Source organism: Budorcas taxicolor, chromosome 8, assembly GCF_023091745.1.
Source record: "Budorcas taxicolor isolate Tak-1 chromosome 8, Takin1.1, whole genome shotgun sequence".
NCBI lineage: Eukaryota > Metazoa > Chordata > Mammalia > Artiodactyla > Bovidae > Budorcas > Budorcas taxicolor.
The window spans coordinates 88,020,204-88,043,093 of NC_068917.1; the positions used below are offsets into that span (position 1 = coordinate 88,020,204).

The 22,890-nt window shown below is 39.3% G+C and overlaps 1 protein-coding gene across 1 annotated transcript; it reads left to right on the forward strand.

The window, feature by feature from the left end:
• The first annotated feature begins 2,888 nt into the window (after positions 1-2,888).
• PTPDC1 (protein tyrosine phosphatase domain containing 1) lies at positions 2,889-18,247 on the forward strand. The gene is made up of 9 exons (XM_052645064.1): positions 2,889-3,189; positions 3,675-3,846; positions 5,904-5,984; positions 6,206-6,324; positions 7,500-7,637; positions 9,344-10,599; positions 13,413-13,598; positions 15,717-15,827; positions 18,131-18,247. Exons 1-9 carry the CDS (start codon positions 2,889-2,891, stop codon positions 18,245-18,247), a joined length of 2,481 nt encoding a protein of 826 aa, XP_052501024.1.
• The last annotated feature ends 4,643 nt before the right edge of the window (positions 18,248-22,890 follow it).

Genomic DNA, 22,890 nt, shown 5'->3' on the forward strand with positions numbered 1-22,890 from the left:
AAAATAGCTTATCAGAGACAGCATCTCTTGATCTTTATTTTAATGCTGTGTTCCTCTCTGATCTCAGGAAAAACCTGTGATTTGCTATAAAATATTACTCCTTTCCACTTGTATAAAGTTAGTTGTTCAAACATGTAAAGTCAAGTAAATAAAAATATGAGCCTTGCACACCAGTCATATCATCTCTGGTTTAATGAAGGAAAAAATAGAAGTAAAAAATTTTAATCCTGAAAATATACAATACCTTATTTTTAAACAATATAATTGATAATAGCCTAAATAGTCAACAGCTCAAGAATGACTAGGTAAATTATAATGCATCAAAATCTTGTGCATCCACTAAATGAAAATAAGACTAAAGCAAAATGGGAAGGTGTTGGCTATGCTGCTTAGTAAAAGCAGGGGAAATTATTTGCAATTATGACTACAAATATATAGAAAATCTGCGTGCCTGTGGACAAATATTGAAAGGAAGATGAGTTTAGGGGTGGAATGAAAGGTACTCTTCCCTATTGTAACATCATTTGGCATAAATAAAAACTGATTTTTAAAGGTGGATTTGGCTATGAATTGGGCATTTTTAAAGGAGTAGTTTGGAGCATGCAATAGTGAGGTTGACAGTTCTGACATGTCTTGGGGAATGGAGGCCTCTGCTCTGTCTGTCGTACCCACAGGTGGGTAGCACTCCAGTTCAGCACCAGACAGTGCCAGTGTATCCCAGCACCCCTGGGTGCCCCAGGTGAGTGAGCAAGGCAAGAATATGCTGAGAGGGAGGGCTACAGTCACCTTTTGGATTCCTGTTTGCCTTCACTCTACTTTACTGAAAGCCCAAACTCAGTGTCCCTGTCTGGTAACTCAGCCCACTAAGTGGTTGCATATTTATTTGAGGCCAGCCCAGTTCTTAAGATTTCACAGCAGAAATTATTCCTGAGATGATACAAAAATCTTCCCTTCCTTAGCTTGGTCCAGACAAGTCCTATCCTCATCAAATTCATTCTCATTTTCAGAACTGTTGAGAGCAAAGTCACTTGGACTCTCATGTCCTTAGAGCTGCACAGATCAAGCATTTCCTGCTCACTGGTTGAGGCCTCCTAGTTGCTGCCTCACATGCATTTTCATCTCAGATGGAGATTGCCTGCTGGGTTTTCTATGGCACCTTCTCATTATGGACTCCATATTTACTGACTTAAGTGACTTGTTGCTGCTCGCTTAGACTTGAAGTCTTGGCATGCAGTGCAGTGTCCGCCCCTGTACTATCTTGCTCCCACACTTACTGTCACTGTCCCAGCAGGCCCTCAGTCCTTGACTTCAGTCCCTGTCTTTGCAGGGAGTGTTAACCCTGAGAAACTTGAGTCAGACTCCTGTTCCCCAGTAGCAGACTCAGACTCCTTATTTTGAGCATTTAGGGCCTCTTGACATCAGGTTCCAACATGCTTTCCTCACCACATCCTCTGTCCTTTCCTTTCCTTTAAAACTGTGGAAGCTGTGCCTTCTGAATAGACTACATTAGAAGAAATTCTTTTTCATTGCTGTTTACAAAATGACAGGGGCAGGGTGCTACGCTCGAATTTAGACACCAAATTGAGCTGCTGTATCTTATTTGACAAAACATATCCATTCGGAGAAATGGGGGTGTGTTTTAAAAGGAGCGAGTTTTAAAGCATTATTAATTATTAAAATAGAACAGAACAAAGCAAAGAGCCCTATCTGTGACAATAGTTTGTTTCCATCTGCACATGGCCAGAATACCATTTGGAGAAACAGAAAGAGAAAAAGACTCGGGGGTGGGGTGAGGGTGTTGCAGTTTGACATTAACAAGAGAGGAGGCGGACAATGGGTGGTTGTTACAGTTTCTGTGTTCTTTATATCCTTTATCCTCAAGTTGCAACCTCCCCCTCATCCAGTTCCTTTAAAAAATGTGATACTTAGTGGATTTTCTTCCTGTGTCTCTGCCAAGACATTATTGAAGCTTCTCTTTCCCCTTAGTCAGCAACAAAAGACACAGAAGCATGTCTTTTGAGTTTTTGAGGGCTGTAGTTATGACTGCTATAACTATCCAATAACCAAGAATTGGATTTTCATATTCTGAAAATAGAAATATGAAAATAAATGTCTTTGGTTAGTATACCAGCCCTCAAGATGTCTTTATTTCTTCTCTCCAAGCATTTCTGAAGTTGTTCTATAAAATAATAGAGGGTTTTGGGCTTCCAAGGTGGCCCACTGATAGTCTACCTTTAGTGCAGGAGATGCGAGTTCAGTCCCTGGGTCGGGAAGATTCCCTGGAGAAGGAAATGGCAATGCACTCCAGTATTCTTGCCTGGGAAATCCCATGGACAGAGGAGCCTGGCAGGCTATAGTCCATGAGACTGTGAAAGAGTCAGATATGATTTAGCAACTAAACAAAAAATAGAGGGATTTTTGGCTTTGAAAAATGATGTTTTAATAATGTTAGAGGTATCTAATATGTCCCACTTTATTACAACTAACTTTTTATCTGCCCTGTTCCAGAGAGGAGTAGAAAGAGAATATTTTTCAAAATGTTCAGAGAATAGATACGAAAGGAAGAACAAAATTTAGGTATTTTAATAATGTGTGTGTTTGCATCATAAAGACATTTTTCTAAATTCATTACAATATTTTAGATATAATTCTCTGAGCAGTCAGATCTTTTTGACGGTATTTGAGAAACAGTAGAAAAGTCACATTTTAGGTATAATCTATTTAAAATACATGTTATTCTCCCCTGTATTCGAACAATCTGTTCAAAACACAATCCATTCATAAGGGATTTTGCTTGTACAGATCTGAGTGGGAATCAGTACTTTCTTTGTTTGTCACTATGGAAACAAGTCAGCCTATCCTGAACAGCAGTTAGATCACGCAGAGTGATGCTCACATCTCAGTGTAACTTCATCATGGAGCAGGCTGGCGCTGACATCTCGCCTCCAGCTCTTCCCTCCTGGAAGCCCAGCACCATGCAGGATCCACCCCGGAGGCTCTCTGCTGTGCCATTCCTCAGCTCCTTTTTCGAGGGTCGTCGCCACTCTGCCTCCGACCCTATCCTGCGGCTGCAGCAGGGGCGGCGCAGCTCTGCTGCCAAGGTGCTGTCCTCGTCCTCTCTCCAGGTGATGGTGGCCATGTCCTCTGTCAGCTGTGCTGAGAGAAACCCAACTTGCCCTGAGAGAAAAAGTAAAGCTCCTTTTCTTCTTAAAGATTGGCACACTTTTAAGTTTAAATACAATGATTGTGAAGAAGCTATGCTGTGTTTATACCTTTTAAAATTTTGAGAATTCTGTGTTCTACTTTTTATTGTCTGTTATGCTAAGAGATTCAGTAGACATGTAATAGATAAAAATGATTGAATGTTTTATGTTTTTTTCATTAAAAATGTAGTTCTTGTGTAAAACTAATTTCTTTGTGGAAGATCTGCTGTACCAGTTTCTTCCTTTTCATTACCAGGACCCCATGTGGAGATTCTTGTGTGCAAAGGCCTTTTCCGAAGTAAAGGACAGTGCACTTTTATGAAAGGGAAACAGTTTTATTCCTGACAAAATGAAGGGGATTTAGCACCAACTTGTCATATGCAATCCTGAGAGAAATTGGAAGCTCTTTCCCTTGTTACTATTCCATCTGGAGAGCAGGACTTTAAATCTTCCCTTCTTCGTCTGTTCTAGGAAATTCAGGACGTCCAACGCCAAAATATACAAAAGTTGGAGAGCGTTTGCGGCATGTCATTCCTGGACATGTGGCCTGTTCTGTGGCATGTGGTGGCAAAGCTTGCAAGTATGAAAATGCAGCTCGCTGGAGTGAACAGGAACAAGCTGTTAAAGGGGTCTACTCGTCCTGGTAAGTGATTCTGTCAGTCTTTGATAGCTCCCACCTACTGCTAAGTAGGAAAAGGAAATGGAGTTGTAGGTGATGGCCAGAGGCAGTAGCCTGTAGAAGAAGGAATGTGGGATTTTGAAGTCAGAGGGCCTCACCTTCCATCCCTGGCTTCCCCTCTTGACAGTCTGGCCTACTCACAGGCACTCTGAACCACAGTTTCCTCATCGGTAAAATGGAAATAATGAAACCAACCCTATAGGATTATTTTTTTTTTAATAAAGTAGAATGTTGTAGGTAAAGTATCTTAAAGAATTGGTAACTAGATAGATTTTAAATTTCAGAGACTGCTAGAAACAATTAAAATATTCAGCTATAAATTTGAGAAATTATGAGGTATATAGGTAGTTTTTCACTTTCATGTAGGTGAACTTTAGCCTCATTTTTATTTTGTTCCTGTACTCTGTATAAAAGGATACATTTTCATACAAATACATACACTTCCAGTCTGCCTCAGTAGAGGGTGGTATAAGTTGTCAGTTCAGTAGATGATGTAAAATGCTTTCATTGTTTATGGTATGTAAGTGTAATTCATTCATTATTGAATCATGCTGTTTTTATTATTATTAGCAAATTGTCAAGTATACCTTTTTTGATATAGTGATATCTTTGAAAAATTCTGGTATTTAAAACTATATTTGGAATGCACTAAGAAGAATTCACTATTTAAATAACTCTGCTGGTGAATCATTTTATAGAGTAAGAATCCATGTACAAATCAGATATTTGTCAGCCAGTTTACTAACCTCCAGCCCTGTACTTTTTCACATTGGATTTGTTGGGTACATGTGTAGTGTTATAGTCTGGGGTCCATTGTCATTACCTTCATCACTACCTTTGTTAAAGAGTGTCATGAAAAAGCAAACACTACTCCTGAGATGTGGCCAGACACATAAATTTATAATAATGCAGCTTAAGGTCACATTAACATTTCTGGTTTATTGTTGACTAAACTCTCTTGTTTTCACCTCTGCTGCTTTCACGTTACATCTCTCCTAACCTTACACTAAGTGCTATTACATTTGGGGGATCCCAAACCTTCATGGTTCCCTGTTTTTAGATATTACCCCAGTCACGAGAGATGGTATCTTTCTGAATCCTGACCTGCTCATCTGATGTCTCTGTTACTCCTCTCAGGTTCTTGTAACCCACAGCTTGTGACAGTCTATCTTAGGTATCTTTCACCAGACCACTGGTGAGAAATTTGATCAGAACAGAGGGAAGTTAGAGCCCTAGTGAGAATGACAGCCATTTACTGGGCCTCTGTCCATTTGTACACTCCGTAAACATCCATTTGGTTACAGGCCAGTCACAGTGCTAGACATTTTCAAATTATTATGGTCATAAAACCCTTTTAAGTAGGCATTGTTAGTGTCATCTTATTGATAAGGAATTGAAGTCCAGAGAGACTAAGTAATTTGCTGCACAGCTGGAAAATAGAAAAGCCAGCATTTGAAACCAGGCCTGACTGACTCCAAAGTGATATTTTTTTCCTAAATCACAATAACTCAGCATTTATTCATAACCACATGCCAGGATTTATGCTAAAAGACTTTATAGTCACATCATATTGAATTCTCACACCAACCCTATGAGGCAGGCGTTATTACCCTCACTCAACACATTAGATAACTGAGGTATAGATAACTAAAGTAAGTAAAAATGCTTCCCAGCTGGCCCTCCTCATTTAGTCAGTAACCTCTGGATAACTAATCCAGGATGTTACTTTTGCTACATGGAGCTGAGGTTTCTCCATCATTCTGTTATGGCCGCTAGAATCTCATGAAAGTCCTTGAAGATACTTTGCTGGAGCCCATAAATACATTATGTTCTGGAATTGTTTCCAGGGATTTAAGAAGTGAGGGTTTCTTAATAGCCCTAATCATAATACAGAATTGAAGCCAGATTTGTATAAGGAGATTCTTATCTTACAGTATTGTTGAAATCAGAGAAAAAGTAAGGGCTTGAAATCTTACTTTCTCAGTTCTGTGCATTTCATCAGTCCCTTCTCCCATCTGTAGGGTCACTGATAATATCCTGGCCATGGCACGCCCATCCACTGAGGTCCTGGAGAAGTTCTGTATCATTGAGCAGTTCCGAAGGTAAATGTTGCATGTTTAGACACTGTAATAAGCCAGCTTATGTCTTCTTTTCCACTGCTTTTAACTTAAAATAGAAAAGTCCTTTCATTTTACCAACAGAAATGTGAGGAACTTATTTCAAGTAAGATAAAGTTTTAAGAGTAATGTTTATTAATACCAAAAATGGTTATTTTTTGTTAGCACTACCTCCCCAATATGACTAATCTTCTTTTTCCTTTAAGCCATGGGATAAAAAGTATCATTAACCTGCAGCGTCCTGGTGAGCATGCCAGCTGTGGGAACCCTCTGGAACAAGAAAGTGGCTTCACATATCTTCCTGAAGCTTTCATGGAGGCTGGCAGTAAGTCCTTCCAACCTCCTTTCCATACGTTACCAAGGACAGAACTCAGAGACTTCTGTCTGCTCAGTTCTTAGGTTAAAAAGGTGATGGAAACAAAGTTCATGCACAGTAGTAGGGCTTCTGAAAAGTGAAGGTGAGATAACTTTGTCTTTAAATATCTTATTTAGTATTGGTGTTGAAAGTACAGAATTTCTTTTTTCCTGTGAGAGAGATCTTGAGAGGAGATCTTGTAGAAATAATACCTGCATAATTAACATAAACAGTATGTCAGACCTATCATCTCATTTAATCCTTAAAGCATTCATGTAATGTAGTTGTTCTGAGACTTCCCTGATGGTCCAGTGGCTAAGACTGTGCTCCCAATGCAGGGGGCCTGGGTTCCATCCCTGGTCAGGGAAGTAGATCTCACATGCTGCAACCAAGACCCAGCACAGCCAAATAAATAAATGAACGTTTAACTATATATATATATATATATATATATATAGTTGTTGTTCTGCTTCACATATGAGGTCACACAGACTGAGGAAGTTCTGACTTGCCCAGGATTACACAACTTAAACATAGCAACAGGATTAGAACCCAGGACTTATCTGTGCTTTTTCCTACCGCATAGCTCTACCCAGTGGGTAGGATGTGGGGATTCTGTATGTGACAAGTCCAGAAGTTATCAGTCACAGGAGCTTTAGCATAGAATCCCCTGAACATGTGTCATTCACACCAAGCTGGAAAGGATCAACCTGTGCCACTTCTACAACTTGAAGTTCATGCTAGCTTTTTATCCCACTAGTTAGAAAAATCTGTATGTACCACCTCATGTCATTTATCAGTCAGTTAGACATGTTTCAGTGCTTAAACAAGGTTGCATGCTTTCCCTCTATGGTAGAGTAATTTTGGCATAGGTCATCAACTTTAATTTATAATCCTGCTTTTCATTAATTATTTCTGAGTTTCAGCAGGAAATGTGTTAAATAACACAGAATATGCTTTTTAAGAAATGCTAACAGTAAATTTACTGGAAATGGGAAAAGCCTGTTATTTTAGGTCTACACATCCAGTGAGATCTGCGTGTTTTACAGCTGTGTACTTTTCATGACTTCACTCAGTTTTTTCAAATGTCTTTGCAAGTATTTCTCCTATATGTTGATTTCTTCTTGTTCTTTCTCATTGTCCAGTTTATTTCTACAACTTCGGATGGAAGGATTATGGTGTAGCGTCCCTTACCACCATCTTAGATATGGTGAAGGTGATGACATTTGCCTTACAAGAAGGAAAAGTAGCTATCCATTGTCATGCAGGGCTTGGTCGAACAGGTAAATTCTAGGGGGTGGTTTTATTGCCTTTCTGTGTATTTAAACATATAAGGAAAAACATTTCCTAGTTCTTAAGGATAGTTTTCAGATTCCTATCGAAGGTTTGGAGTCAAATGGAGCAAGTCAATAAAAGATACTTGAAATATCTTAAATAGATAGTTTCAGTGACCATATATCCATGAGAGTATTTTTTGAATGATTTAGAGTTAAAACTGCATCATATTGAAAAATAGGTGGGTTTCCATAGCTAGCTGAATGACCTTTCTGATTTTCTTCTTTCAAGGAAAAAAGTCAATACTTTTGTTTTTAATACATAAGTCTTTTTAAAATTTATTTTCATTAACCAAAATAATAATGGAAATAGCAAGCATTGTTTCATCCAATAATCTTTTTAAGTTGTTAGCAACACTGTAAGTTTTGAAGGAGGTTAATTTGCTGTATCTAAAGTGACAGGACCATGATTTAAAGCCACTGCTATAAGGATTTTGTTTGTAGAGTCTTAACTGTGCCTAAATTCTATATAAAAATCAATGATTTTACTTTAAAATGCAGCAGAATATCAGTGCAATGCCAAAACTAGGGCACAAAAAGGATGGAATCTTCATTGGTCATCTAATCCAGCCAGACACCAGAATTTGACTCTGTTTACAATGTACCCATGTACTTACCGCTGGCCTTCCCACTTACTGGGGAGGGGGATGGGGACGTAGTTCTGCTTCAGATTGTCAGCTCTCATGGTTGAGCCAAGATCTCACTGTTCTAGGGATTCCATGTGATAGTTCTGCAGATATATCATACTTGCCCTAAAGAACTGCCTTATCCTATTGAGAAAGATATGTTGGACCTTACGTCATACTAGGAAACCAGGCATTTTTCAGAGGTTCTGATTTTCATGTGTAATGAGATTCAGAAACTTCATGAATCACACAGATGTCTTTTGATTTGCCTTTTACTTGATGTTAATTAACTGTTGTATTTAAATTAATTTATCACCTTTTTACTATTCATTTCAGTTTAGTATTAATGATAGTACATAATTTTTACACTGTTAATGTGGTCTTCCTTACTATTAAGTACTTATAGAAAAGTATCTGTGGTCTGGAGGAAAATATGTATTAGTTTAGGCATTAGTTTATTCTTAAAGAAGAAACTTCAAGAGAGGAAATAGATTGTGAAAATGAATAGTCGCCAAAGATAAAAATACCCAAGTGGGAAAAATGCAGGTCTGGAATGTGCCACCAATTGATGTCAAAGCTGAAAGGGCTAGGAAGTTCCAAGCAGAACGTATGGAGTGATTGATAGAAATTTTTAAGAACTGTTCAGAGTGGAAGGCAGTATTGGCTTTCTTCCATGTTGGAGTTGGGCATAATGAGGATAAATGAACCAGGTCATCAGTTCATTCAGTCATTGCCCTCCACACTCAGCCGTCCTTCCTTACTCCACACCTGCTCAGGTTCACTGTGACAGTACTTGTGCTTGCCCTGTGGTACAGAGGTGACCAAGGGTTCTAAGTCAAGGGGAGGGTTACCATAGAGACAAGTAAATAGGTGAACCCGTGTACCAAAAGTTTAAAAGTTATCATTGTTCTTAAAATGTCCCTATATATATATGGTTTCCTAATACATATTCAAATTTTAAAATCATCAAAGAGTGTAACTAAAAATATAAATTTTTCTCATACCAATCTTCATTTCTTCATTGTTTAGGTGTTTTAATAGCATGTTACTTAGTTTTTGCAACAAGAATGACTGCTGACCAAGCAATTATATTTGTTCGGGCAAAGCGACCTAATTCCATACAAACTCGAGGACAGTTACTCTGTGTAAGGGAATTTACTCAGTTTCTGATTCCTCTTCGCAATATATTCTCTTGCTGTGACCCCAAGGCACATGCTGTCACCCTAGCACAGTATCTCATTCGTCAGCGGCATCTGCTTCACGGATATGAGGCACGACTTCTGAAACACATACCCAAAATTATCCACCTTGTTTGCAAATTGCTGCTGGACTTAGCTGAGAACAGGCCAGTGGTGACAGAAGAAGTGGCCGACATACCTGGCCTCTCAGCTGAAATTGAAAAGACTGTTTCTGAGATGATCACAAGGCAGCTGGATAAGGAGTTACTGAGACATGACAGTGATGCATCAGACACTTTCACCCCCAATGCAGTGGTGATGGATTTTGAGAATCAGGATGTGGTTCTTTCCAGTGAGCAAGAGTTGGACCCTCTTTGGAAGAGGCGGAATGTCGAGTGTCTTCAGCCCCTGGCTCATCTGAAAAGGCAGCTCAGCTACAGTGACTCAGATTTAAAAAGGCCCGAGTCGCTTCTGGAGCAAGGGAGGACTCCATGGACAGTGCCTGCCCAAGCCTTGCTTTGCCATAATCCCAGGCAGCAGAAGCACATAAGCCGTTGTTACTACCCACAGTCTCCACAACTAGATTTAAATAAGGAAACGCTGGTCCGCAATACATTTTCTTTCTGGAATCACAGTAAATTTGGAGTCCCAGAGGGACTCAAAGATGATGGGTCATCAATTTTCCATAGGACGAGCATTCCAAAGGAAGTACAGAGAAGTAGAACCTTCTCTTCAGGAATTTCAGGTTCATACAACCCTGGGGAACCAGTCGCACCAAACTTTGCAAATATTCCTAAGGGACCAAACTGTTCTCAACAGAAAGTGTACCACTGTGAGTGTGAAAGTCACGGTGGTCGTGGCCCAAGCTCTGTTGCAGAGGATGGTGAGACTTGCCGCCGCCCTGTGGACTGTGGGTCCAGTCCCAAAGCACAGTTCTTGGGGAATGAAACCCAGAACAGCAAATACCTGTCTGAAGTTGCTGCACATATGGCTTTACAGTCTGAGTTGAGTATTGAAGCAAGGAGAATACTGGCAGCCAAAGCCCTGGCAAATTTAAATGAGATTGCAGAAAAGGAGGAAGTGAAAAAGAAGGTAGAAATGTGGCAGGTATTTGTATTTCATTTAATTATTTATAAGTAGGAAATATTTTTGTCAGAGCAAAAGTAATACACTTTCCCAAGTTCATTTGTTTTCAGGAATTTGAAGACATTTTGGTATAATACATAACTTCTGAATGTCAAGTTACTCAACTGTAATACCAAATTGCTATCATTGAAACAACAGACACAGGTCTCTTGTATAGGTTCATTTCAGTCTCTGTGAAAGAAAGCACTTAGTGCTCAGCAGTCATCAGTGTGCTTGACTGAACATGGCAATGATAGTGATTGATGACAATAGTTTCCTTCTTCCTTGCTGGGCCTGTGGGACTGATGGCCAGATGGATAGACAACTGTAGGAACTGACCTGAAGCATCTCTAACCTGAGCCCTAGCAGGGAACCACACTTGGAGAACCCCAAGCTGAGAGATAAAATGAAATAGAGACAATTCTTTCCCAAAGCTCATTAACCCAAGTATCAAGTAAGGACAGAAAGATGAGTGATGAGTGCTGACTGCTCAGCAATCCCTCCCCAGCCCACCAAACAAGGCAGGTGTTGGATTCCAGAAAGCAAATGGGAGTGGCCACAGAGCCCCTGTGTCCACTAGTTTTATCTGAGATTAGTCCCTGAGTTCTATTTCTTGGCTTTTACTTAAATTAGAATGTGACATTTTAAACTTTAACATCGTTTTGTGTTGTACTTTTATGAGGGAGATGTCTAAAATCATGCTCTCTGCCTAGGATGAGCAGCTGATTAGAGAGAAGACAAGCCTTATAAACCTACTTATGGTAAACTGCCCAAATGTAGGGCTGACCTGGGGAGGCCTGGCTCAGTGATATTTTGGCTTGTTAGCCCATAATGTACCATGAATTATTTGTAGCTGCTTTTCCATCTCCTACCACTAATCAAGCAAGGTGTGTACACTTTCCAGGAGGTCAGGCCTTCCAGATGCAGAGGCAAGAAGAGGAGGCATGGAGCCTGCCTTCACTTACAATTGTTTGACAGGAGGAGAGCACTTCCACACATGATTTTTTCATCAGAATTGTAGTGTTTTGCTTAATCAATAGTTAAATGTATTGCTGTCTTCCAACATGAAATATTTTCTTTATTTCGTACTCCAAGCTGAACAAACATTCCACTCAGTAGGCGGGTCTCCTCTGCCTAACTGAGCCACAGTAGCTAGAGGCAGGACCTCCGGTTTCAGGCTCGACAGCTCACCAACCCCACCGTAGGTCTGCCCCACATGACCAAACAGTTTGAACACATAATATATACAAAAGCATTTTCTAGATGTAGATACAACTGTATCCTTTGGATAGGTTTGCCTTTTTTCCTTTCTGGATTTTATTGTGGGTCTTTCAGTAATAAAGAAAATCAGTTGAATTCTGTGTATCCCTAAGGCCCTTTCACATTGTTTCATGTGATTTTCACAGTAATCCTGTGAGACAGATGATACTATTTACAAATTCTTTGTTAACCTTTCAGTACTTACGAACTAAGTATCACAGGTGAGAAAACTCACACAGGTCAAGTGATGTGCTTGAGGTCAAGTGGTCTGAATGTAGCACAACCAGGGTACAGTTCATGTGTTTAACACTTTTCATCATCTCTGATGTTTTTCCTAGCCCCATTGGAAATTTTCAGAAAACAGCAATGATGTAATGGTCATTTTACTAAGAGGGTCTGTGAGTCATGTCGTTTCTGCATAACATAAAATTGAATAAAAGCTACTCTGCTATGTACATGATCTATGAGATATGAAGTTCTATGCATAACTAAAAGTTTGGGCTTATTTAGGAGAAAATAAAGAGAAACCAGTGCTGGAGGACCCTGATAGCATGAGAAAAACATCACAGACTGGGGTAGAGCAGATCTGGGTTGGGAATGTGCTCTCTTAGTTTGGGCTCCTGGGCAAGTTACTTCTTTCATGAGCCTCCCAGTACATTCATCAGTAAAGGGGACTTCTATGCTGGGTTGCTGTAAGAAGCAGAGAAAAGGCTTGTGTCATCATTCCTGTCATATTACAAGTTTTCTATGAGTATTAGCTTGGGTGAATGAATGAATGGTGGTAATTATTCTGCTCATTACTATTGCAAACATGTATTTTAATTATTAAAACATAAATCTGAACCCTCTCAGAATAAAAATAGTTACCTTACTTTCCCCCCTACTCTCTGTGAGGTAAAGTTTTAAAATCTCCTTAAATTATCTCCAGGCATTTGGAGTATTGGCAAAACTTCCTAGTTGTTTTACCCTATCAAATTCAGAATGCAGGACTTGTTAAATTTTACATGGGATTCTAAAAAGGAATTTGAAAAAAATAGGTTATATATATCATATTTATTAACTTTTTGGCACTTTTATACTTCTTCATTTACCATTCAACTTCCTTGCAGTAAATATTTGTTTTGTTCTAAGGAGCCTGAAAAGAAAGTTTCCTTCTTGAATTGTTTCTGTGGTTTCTGAATGAAATGGAGAACTCGGGTTAACTAAGGCTTCTTAGTATCAGAAGCATTAACAGCCCTCTCAGTTTATTCAGCCCACCAGTGGGGTGGGGATGAATTTCACAAAGGGAAACTGAGGCTTAGAGAAATCAAATGTCTTAGCCCAGGGTAAAAGTGGGACCATTGGGAGGGGTTCCAGTCCCCACCTCAGAGCCTGAGACTTTACTCTCCTGGAGAGCCTAGGGCTCCTCAGATGTCACAGCATGCCTCCCTGCCCTCCTCTCCCTCACTTTGTCTCTCTCTCTCTGTACCTTTCCCTCCTCTCTTGTCCTGTCCGCTCTCCTTTCTCTTTCTTTTTCTTTCTCCTTCCCTTTTTAGAGAGAACTAAATTCCCGAGATGGAGCTTGGGAAAGAATATGTGGCGAGAAGGATCCTTTCATCCTGTGCAGTTTGATGTGGTCTTGGGTGGAGCAGCTCAAGGAGCCTGTGATAACCAAAGAGGACATGGACATGTTGGTTGACAGATGTGCAGATGCCTCGGAAGCACTGTTCTTATTAGAAAAGGTAAAATAGCTGTTGAACAGTTGATGAAGTTAACTGAGGCTCTCAGTACAAGTTTTACACACTAAAAATAACCATTTTGAGAAAAAAGAGGACTCACACAGAATTCTATATTGAGGTCTAATTTAAAATTTTCCAAGGTAAGGGAAGAAATGCATCCCCAATATAAACATTCAGAAGATACAAAAATAAAATGGGAAAATACCCATAACCCCAGGTTCAGTTCAGTTCAGTTGCTCAGTCATGTCTGACTGTTTGTGACTCCATGAACTGCAGCACGCCAGGCCTCCCTGTCCATCACCAACTCCCGGAGTTCACCCAAACTCATGTCCATTGAGTTGGTGATGCCATCTAACCATCTCATCCTCTGTCGTCCCCTTCTCCTGCCTGCAATCTTTCCCAACATCAAATGAGTCAGGAGAGCTACTTTAAACATTTTCATTGAAACATTTTCAAGTTTTTTCTTTCAGTCTTATCAACACATATGTTAACTTGGTAAAAATTATTTCACATAAAATTTTATACTTCATTTTTGCTCAAAATTATAACATAGATGTTTTTCCATGTGTTTTTCATAAATGTAACCTTAAATGGGTAGATAATACTCTAATATGAGATATGCTATAACTAATTACTTTCTCATTTTCAGGTATTTGTTTCTACTTATTTACTGTGAGCATATAATGTGACTAACTGAAGTGGGTTGGAATATACATTCATTTGTATTTCTTTAAAAAGGGTGTGTATCACATATCCATTTATGTGTATAATTTTGTATATATAAAATATAGAAGGAAAAATAAGGAACTGATAATGATGGTTGCCTTTAGAGAATAGTAATAGGAGACAGTGGATCTGGAAAGCAAGAGAGACTTTTCATTGTAGATTCTTTTATACAATTTAGTATTTTTAACCATGTAGAGATAGTAAATTTTCATCTATAAATAGGATTTGTTTTGTTTTAGGAAACAATGTTACCTCATAATCAGCCTTGAGTAATCTGCTATGCTGTGGTATAAACATTTCATTGCTTCCAAATCTTCTACTACTAACTACTGCTTAATATAGGCACACAGAGATACACACAGGCATTTTTGCACAGTTGTGTGATGCCCATGAGCATTGGAATGACAGAGATGAATCCGGAGCAGGGATAAGGAAGGCAGTTAACTTTCACTGATTGGGTGTACCCAGGCCCTTGCTAGGTCATAATTTCTGTTTTCACCTTTGTTCATCTCCATTGCTCAGAGAGGTAGAGGCCCCACTTTTCAGAAGAGGGAGTGTGAAGCAGTTTGCCCACAGCATGCAGCATGTTTCAGAGCAGGATACGAACTCTGGCACCGAAGTCCTGTACTTTTCTGTCTCATTGTGCTATTTCCACATTATTCACTCTAGTTCTCACATGCAGGGTGTTTACATTATTTACAGTTTTGATACAGATCACTGTAATGATAATTTGTGATTACATGTTTTCCTGCATTTCAGATTATGTCGTTGGAGTAGATTTTCAGAAGTAAAATTAGTGACTCAGTGGACAGGGTGTGTTGGATGCAAATTGCTCCAGTGATAGGGCTTCTCCTTTGCTTCTCCAAAGGAAGCAGCCCTTAGGAGTTAAGCTGGGGACTCATTCTTCAGGGACCTTTCCCCTTATGCTTTAGCATGTTCCTGGAGGGCTGTGGTGCTCTTTCTTCTGTCCTTCCCCGTTCAGTATTATCTGCAACTGGCAGGACATGAAGGCGCTGAGTGCTGAGTACTCAGCTGTCTAGTACACATAATTCTGTGAGGTGCCAGTATCTGCTAGGTGTATTGAGTGACTGTCTAGAAACAGCAAGAATGAATCATCTTCAGTACACTACATGGAAGGCATTCGATTAAAAATTGTACTTATCTTCAGATTCAACTATATTTTGTGTAATAAATAACCAGCTTTGATATTATCTCCTGAAAGCTGTTCAGATTAACATATAACAGTAAACACTGGTAGAGCCCTTGGTAGATAGTTTAGTATTTGAGGTAGTAAATACTTGATTGCAAACCAGTTCTTGGCTCAGCAGTTGTTTTGAGTTTATTTCTTGAGGCATTTTCCAGACAATTTGTTTGATTTTGATTTCTGCAAAACAGGGCCAGCAACAAACTATTCTTTGCGTGTTGCATTGCATAGTGAGCCTGCAGACGATTCCTGCAGATGTGGAGGAAGCTGTTCTTGCCCGTGCCATTAAAGCTTTCACTAAGGTGGGTTGCACTCCTCCTTCCCACTTCATACCACAGTAAGCATAATCTTAGTAAATCGGAATCCAGAGGTCATCAGCCTTCTCTAAAATAAAACTTTTGGCCATGTTTCCCTTTAGTGGAAATATGTTTGACATTTCATGAAAGTTACAGACTTTTGGCTAAAAAATACCAGTTTTCTAACAATGATATGAGAAAAGGCTGAACGGTGGGTTTTTCGAAGGAAAACTTTGAAACAAAGAACTTTTATGTAGAGAGAAACAGTTGAGTGTTGAGGAAATATTTTAAAATCATGTGCCTAGTAGAATTCTAACCCTAGGAGAGAATCTTTTCTTCTTGAGCCAGTTCTACTTTGGGTCTGAACAAGAAACCGCCTATTGAGAATTTAACATCCAGCTTTGCCAGTTCAGAACAGTGTCTGGTTGGCAAATCCTAAGCAAAGTTTCTTTTCCATGCACATCCTTTTGTCCTGCAGTAGTCTTTCCTGACTGAAGAAAGATGCCAGATTTCATGGCAAGAGAAAAGGTTCCCCTCAGCTCATTTGTTTTGTGTCTCTTGTATGTGATACCAAAATATCATTAAACAAAGAACCCTGTTTTTTGATGACAGTGTCTTTGGCAAACATTTATATTAATAGCAATTGTTATATGTACTCATACGCCAATCTCTTTCCCCATCCACTCTTTCCAAAGTGATGTCCTTCTTACAGATTTCTTTGTTCCGCATCAGGAGCTTTTTTCTTCATCTAGAGCTTTACAGCACTAACCACTTTGCATCCTCTCAGTCAGTCTCTTTGTGACTATTTCCAGAGTTAGCACATCAAAACCAAATTATGTGATCTTTTACAACTGTGTTTGTTTCCATAGACCCAGAGATTACCTACTCTGTGGGGAGGGTTGTGGTTTGGTGTGTAACAAAGTATGCAGTTCAGGCCATTACTCATGTTATTAAGTTTTGCAGATAGGATAGACAAAACAATGATTAAGATAAAGTTAAATTTCTGAATTTAATTAAAAATAAGTCCTTAATACTGGTCTCCCTGAAAGCAGTAGGAATTCTTTACAACTTCTGTTGACTTTTCACAGCAATACTAATGAAAAGTTAAATATACTGGTTGTTCCAAATATGTCTATAAAAACATTAGAAGACTGTTCTTGGGTCTCTTTGCTTGTGTACAGTCTTAGGAATAGAGGCCCTGATAGCTTTTATTCCAGACTGGCTCGTGAAGGAAATCTGTGTAGCGTCTGCTTCCAGTGTAATAGATCAGATTTCCTTCAGGCCACAGCTCAGCAGCCTTGGCACAGCTCCCTCATCAGACACTGGGGAGGTGCTCAGTGGTGAGGCTGACTCCTCGCTTGTGTGGCCTCCACTTGTGCCCCTCTGCATCATCCCCAGGGGCCTTGGAAGGCAAGGGAACCCATGTGATTATGGAGTCTGCTGCCTTCAGCCATAAAGTTGTTTGCCCCAACTCTGTCATGTCTTCTGCCAGTGTCCACAAGTTGTGTGAGACCCTTCCCAGCCCCCCTGGAGGGAACGGCCTTCCTGTCTCCCTCCAGAAGGGAAGGGATCACTGGTCAAGGAGTCCTGATCTTTCCTAAGGAGTTGCACATTTGGCAGTGGGAGTAGGATGGAGGTGTGGTGATTGCTCTGGTGCTCTGTCCTAATGTCATTGCAACCCTGCAATACAGTGAACTTGGATAAACAATCCAAGTATGTGTACATGGTGCCTTCCCACCAATGGGAAAGGAAATTAACTTTTACACAGAGGTTTTTACAAGTGTCATGCCCGTGTTAGATCTTCCTAGTTTGTACTCACGGAAATCCTAAGGAGATGGATGTTGTGATCTCCATTTTACAGAAAGGTTAGATATGACCCGAGGCTACAATTGCTTACAGAGAGCTAGGCTTCCTATTCAGGTCACCTAGTGCAACAGTTAAGCTGGTGTGCATTGTTTTAATAAGGAGACTTTCCCCTTAGGCCAGCCATGGTTGGTCTCTGGATTTAAAACCCCCATCACACTCACTGTTGGCTTGCTTCATAAGTACAGTACCTATCCAGGCACTAGATTTAATTGTTTTAGTTTTCATTTCTAAGTTTAGTATTGACATAATTGGCAGTTCTAATACACTACTTTAATTTAAACTAATATGTGAACTGTATTGTGTGTCCTTTTTAATTATATGTAATTTTGTTTGTAAGTTTTTGTTTTTCTCCACCCCCTTTCTTTTCTCCCAGAATAAAGACTGGTTATAGTATCCTGAATTCTTGTTATAGTATACTGAATATAAATTTTCTTTATCACTAGGTTAATTTTGATTCTGAAAATGGACCAATAGTCTACAACACCCTGAAGAAAATATTTAAGCACACACTGGAAGAAAAAAGAAAAATGACAGAAGATAGCCCTGGGCCTGGCATTTAGTGACGCTGACTTTCCCTTCATGACTGTTTCAGACTTAAAGATCTGAGTGGCATTTCTGCTCATAGCTGAACAAATTGGAAGTGTGGAACTGCTTCGTTTCATAGCACTGTATTTCAGATGCTCTCGGTTTGTGCTCAGAAATGCTTGTTCCTGTTTGGAGCAATTATTTATTTTAAAATATCCTTCAGTTATGTTATGTTAAAAAATTGCCATAAAGTCAGTGCCACTTCTTTTATTTATGTATTTATTTAACTGAATTAATATTGTTGTATTCATATTTTAAGAATGTGGTATTTACATCCTTGTTCTTTTTTGACATTTTGGGAAAAGTTGTAACTCCTCTTTCCAAAACAATTATTTTATTGATGGAGCTCTTCTCTTTATTGATGGAATTATCTGTTTACCAAATAGATAATTTTAATAGTAAAACTTTAATGTGTATGCCCTGATACATGACCTTAAGGAAGTCACCAAGTGTCTTAAACTGTATATTTGTTAAAAGAAGGCTATTGTTACCTTTTAAAGGATTTTTTTACATTTGTTTGAATTTTTTGTTTTTTCTTTTTATAAATGTGGCAAAGAGTCTCAAATGTATTATTTTTGTGAGTGTTTTAGTTTTACCTTAAAGGATTGACAGTACAGCGTTTGGGACTTTTTACTGTAGGAAATAGGCTTACTCTTTGTCAGGCTTCCTGACAACCTCACTGACCTCTGCTGTCAGAGGCGGAAGGAACAGTTCTTAACACATCAAGCCTTATTCCCACTCTCCTGGGCTGTTGCTGAGCTGAGCAGCATCTTTACAGAGAAAGTAGGATCGGTGACAAGCAGTGTAGGAAGCTGCAGGACTCCAGCAGAACTGTCTTACAGGGGCGGGCACCATAGCCACAGCCACTCCCCAGAGGCGGTTCTGTTCATGCTGATGGGGTGATAGAGCATGAGCGCCAGCCCACATGTCCTAAATCTACTGTTTCATAGACCCAGTTGCCTCAGGGCTTTATCTTTGGTTGCTTTTCTGTGAGAATTTAGATGTTTAAATTGAATTTGACTCATTGTAAGTTGCATTCACCCTGCTGGTTTTAGATAAGAGGAAGTAATTGCCTAAATTATTTAGTTCCTTATAAACCAAACTATCAGTAATCAAAGCCATTAAATAATATTTAAGTGAATATGTGGGGCACAAGAGGCCAAGACTCTTTTTTTCCCAATAAAAGTGATACTAAACCAGTTTCAAACTAAAGCTACTACTTAATCTTAAAGACAAAATTTCAGAGAGAGTAACTAATTTACAAGAAATGAAATTTCTCCAACTTGTACATTTCTGAATCAACTCTAGTACATCAAAAATGTCTGTCATTATTGGTCTTACTAACTCTAGTGGCAAATGCCATACTGTTTGAATTTTTAGGAAATCAAATCCAGTGAATTTTAGTGAACTGGTTTGCCCATTCCTGAAATTTCTTATTTTCAAGTGCCTGATCTGGGAAAGACAGGGAGAAAACAATTACATTTATCCAAAGGTACATTATAAAGATAATGTATTTTATACCTAAAAAGATATTTATCCTCATCTTTGTCAGTCTCAAATGATCATTTCAGATTAGAGGATAGATCCTGCACAGCCATGCTGTGACCACAGCAGTGCCTACCTAAAATCTAAGTGTACCACTCTGAGAGAGAAGGTGTGATGAATCAAGTTGTATACAGGTTTTGTATTTATTTGAATAAAAGTGGGGGAAAAGCACATGATCTTTGTCTTGTACTTCTTTAGTTTAGTGCTCTTGAGATCCTGATGATAAAGATTTGGCTTTGTGATTAGGATTTCCTAGTGAGCAGACTGAGTAGTCAGCTCTGACTCTGTTGGTTCAGAATGACCAAGGGGTGGAGACAGCCAGATAGGAGGATTCTAAGAGAAATATGGGAGGAAAATCTCAAGGTCAGCAGGATTCCTGCCTTCCAGTATTTGAACTGGTGAAGAGTTCTCTGTAGCCCAGAGGATAGAAGTCTACCTGCTAGAAGAAGTTACAGGCCTACAAAAATTCAGCTCAGCCGAGTGGAAAGAGCCAAAACTGCACACATTCAGAACTTAACTACCATGGCTGAGCACATGCATTGTTTTGATTACTTCTCTTACCAGGCCAGGAGTGAAATACTTTTCATACTTGGCTGATGAAAGGATTTCCCTCTGACTGACTTTGAAGTATGTTCTCCTTCTTGAGGCCCTTTCAGCACTGGACTCCATGAGGGCATTAGAGAGCACTGCATTATCTGTAACTTCAGTGGGAATATCCTACAAGTTTTGTCCTCTGAAAAAGACTGAGCTCACTCTATTGCTATTATATATATATGTGTGTGTGATACACACACGCAAACATACATACATATATAGAAAGTGCATGATTTCTTGCCACTTCTGTTTTTTTCCTGTTTCAGAGAACTTGCTGATGCTCTTTGAGATGAAGTGCTGCTATTTTAAAGTTTCTTCATCTGTTTGCATAACTCAGAAACACTATGCTGATCTACTTTCTCATAGCTTCAACCAACTTCCCAGTTCTATCTGAGAAAGAGTATGTGCTTTCATCACTCTGGATTCCATGAAAATAAACATATATCATACTTGAGAGGAAGTTTCTGTATTTCTCTCTTAAATGGAGGACACTTGCTTATATGCTTGGGTGCTATTTCTGGCTGTTCTCTAGAGGTCTGAAAAAGTTTCCACAGATAGTATATTGTAGACAGAGTGTGTGCCCCAAGTTCTTAGTATCTGAAGGCCCCCAAATAATTTGAGGATAATTTGAGGAATTGTTTAAAAGTGACAGCTTACTCACAGGATCTTTGTTGTTCAAAATTATTAAGCATTGATACATTTTCAGTAAGAACCACACTTCCTTTGCTGCTTTTTATGAATGTGACCCAAGAGTAACACCTTACCCAAGGAGCCCTTTTCAGTATTGAAGTGGAAGTTGCTCAGTCGTGTCCGACTCTTTGCAACTCCCAGAATACTGGAGGGGGTAGCCTATTCCGTCTACAACAGATCTTCCCAACCCAGGAATTGAACCAGGGTCTTCTGCATTGCAGGCGGATTCTTTACCATCTGAGCTATCAGGGAAGCCCTAATATCTGGGCTTCCCTTATGGCTCAGCTGGTAAAGAATCTGCCAGCAATGTGGGAGACCTGGGTCGATCCCTGGGTTGGGAAGCTCCTCTGGAGAAGGGAAAGGCTACCCACTCCTGTATTCTGGCCTAGAGAATTCCATGGGCTGTATAGTCCATAAGGTCACAAAGTCAGACACGACTGAGCGACTTTCACTTTTCAGTGTTAGGTGGTTGAAAATTATTTACAGATAAAATGATAGGAGAAAGATTCAACAAATCCTGTTACACAGTGGTGGATTATTTTTTAGTTATGCTTTTAAGCATAAGCTGATCTCTGATTAGCCCAGCGCTGGCTGACAATAAAACTGATTTACAAGTAATCACAATGGAGCCATTCAACAGTAGAGCTGTAGTGAACCTTCGTTCTAAATTGTCAATTAAAGTAGCTAGTCACTAAAAATAATGTCCCAATAAGATTTTAATATAATAAAATCTTTTGCCCTGAAAAATAAAAGTTTCATACATCCACTGCAATTTACATCACAAGAGAAGGCTATTTTACTCTTCAGATTGCCTCTTTGGGAGAAAAGTTATATTTTTAGAATACATTCCCACTTACCTAACCATTTGATTACAGTCTGCAAATATTACTTGGTTTTGATTTAGTGAATTGCCTTTTCATTTCTTTCTCCTCTTAAGAATAAAACAGACTACTCAGACATTGAATTATGTTGAACCATGCTGAATGGCCATTTCTGCAGGTCAAAAATTATCAAATATGGGCCATTTTATACAGTTCAACCAAATACTAAATTTCATTTTCCTGGGGCCAGTAGGTGACATTTCCTAACTTATTTTAGCAAAGTTTAGATGATCAGTTACTTTCTAAGGATATCCTTTATGTTCAGAGTTCCAAAAAAAAGAAAGAGATTAATATAAAACTATTCTTTCAGCAACTGATTTGTGCTCCTCTGAGCTTCCACTCTGCTGATGCTGGGGACACCCAGGAATCATTCAGTCATTCATCCCTCCATCAGGAGCCAAGTCTAGTTAGTGCATGTCTGTGTGTCACTTGTTCATGCCATCTCCTTCCATCAGCACCCAAAATGAGTTCTGCATTGTCTGCCACTTAGCTACCCACTTCAGCCCACACCTTCATTCTTTCTATACAGTGGTGGAAGAATAATTCTCAATACTTTATTATTGTTAATTCTGAGTGTCCTTCAAAACTCAGCTCTGATCCCTTCAAACTATGTATTAATTAACACTTTGTTAAATGTAATTAAATTCAACTACCTGATGACCCCAGAGGTAGGGAGGTGTCATGAGCTGAATTAAGTCCTAAAATTCATATGTTGAAATCCTAACCTCTAGTACCTCAGAATGTGACTGTGTTTGGAGACAGGCCTTTTAAGAGGTGATAAAGTTTAAAAGCAAAGTCCTCCGTATGTGTGTCTCATGTGACTTAAACATAAGATGCTGGATTTGTTGGTATTTCTTTTCATCTGAAACTGCTACTCCTGGTGTAACACTGGTGCATAGGGAGGACTC

Bases quoted from the DNA above. Each gene is read 5' to 3' on its own strand.
- PTPDC1 (XM_052645064.1), top strand. From the start codon at position 2,889: ATGCTCACATCTCAGTGTAACTTCATCATGGAGCAGGCTGGCGCTGAC. The intron at 3,190-3,674 runs GTAAAGCTCCTT...CGTCTGTTCTAG, and splicing joins AACTTGCCCTGAGAGAAAAA to GAAATTCAGGACGTCCAACG. The intron at 10,600-13,412 runs GTATTTGTATTT...TTCCCTTTTTAG, and splicing joins AGAAGGTAGAAATGTGGCAG to AGAGAACTAAATTCCCGAGA.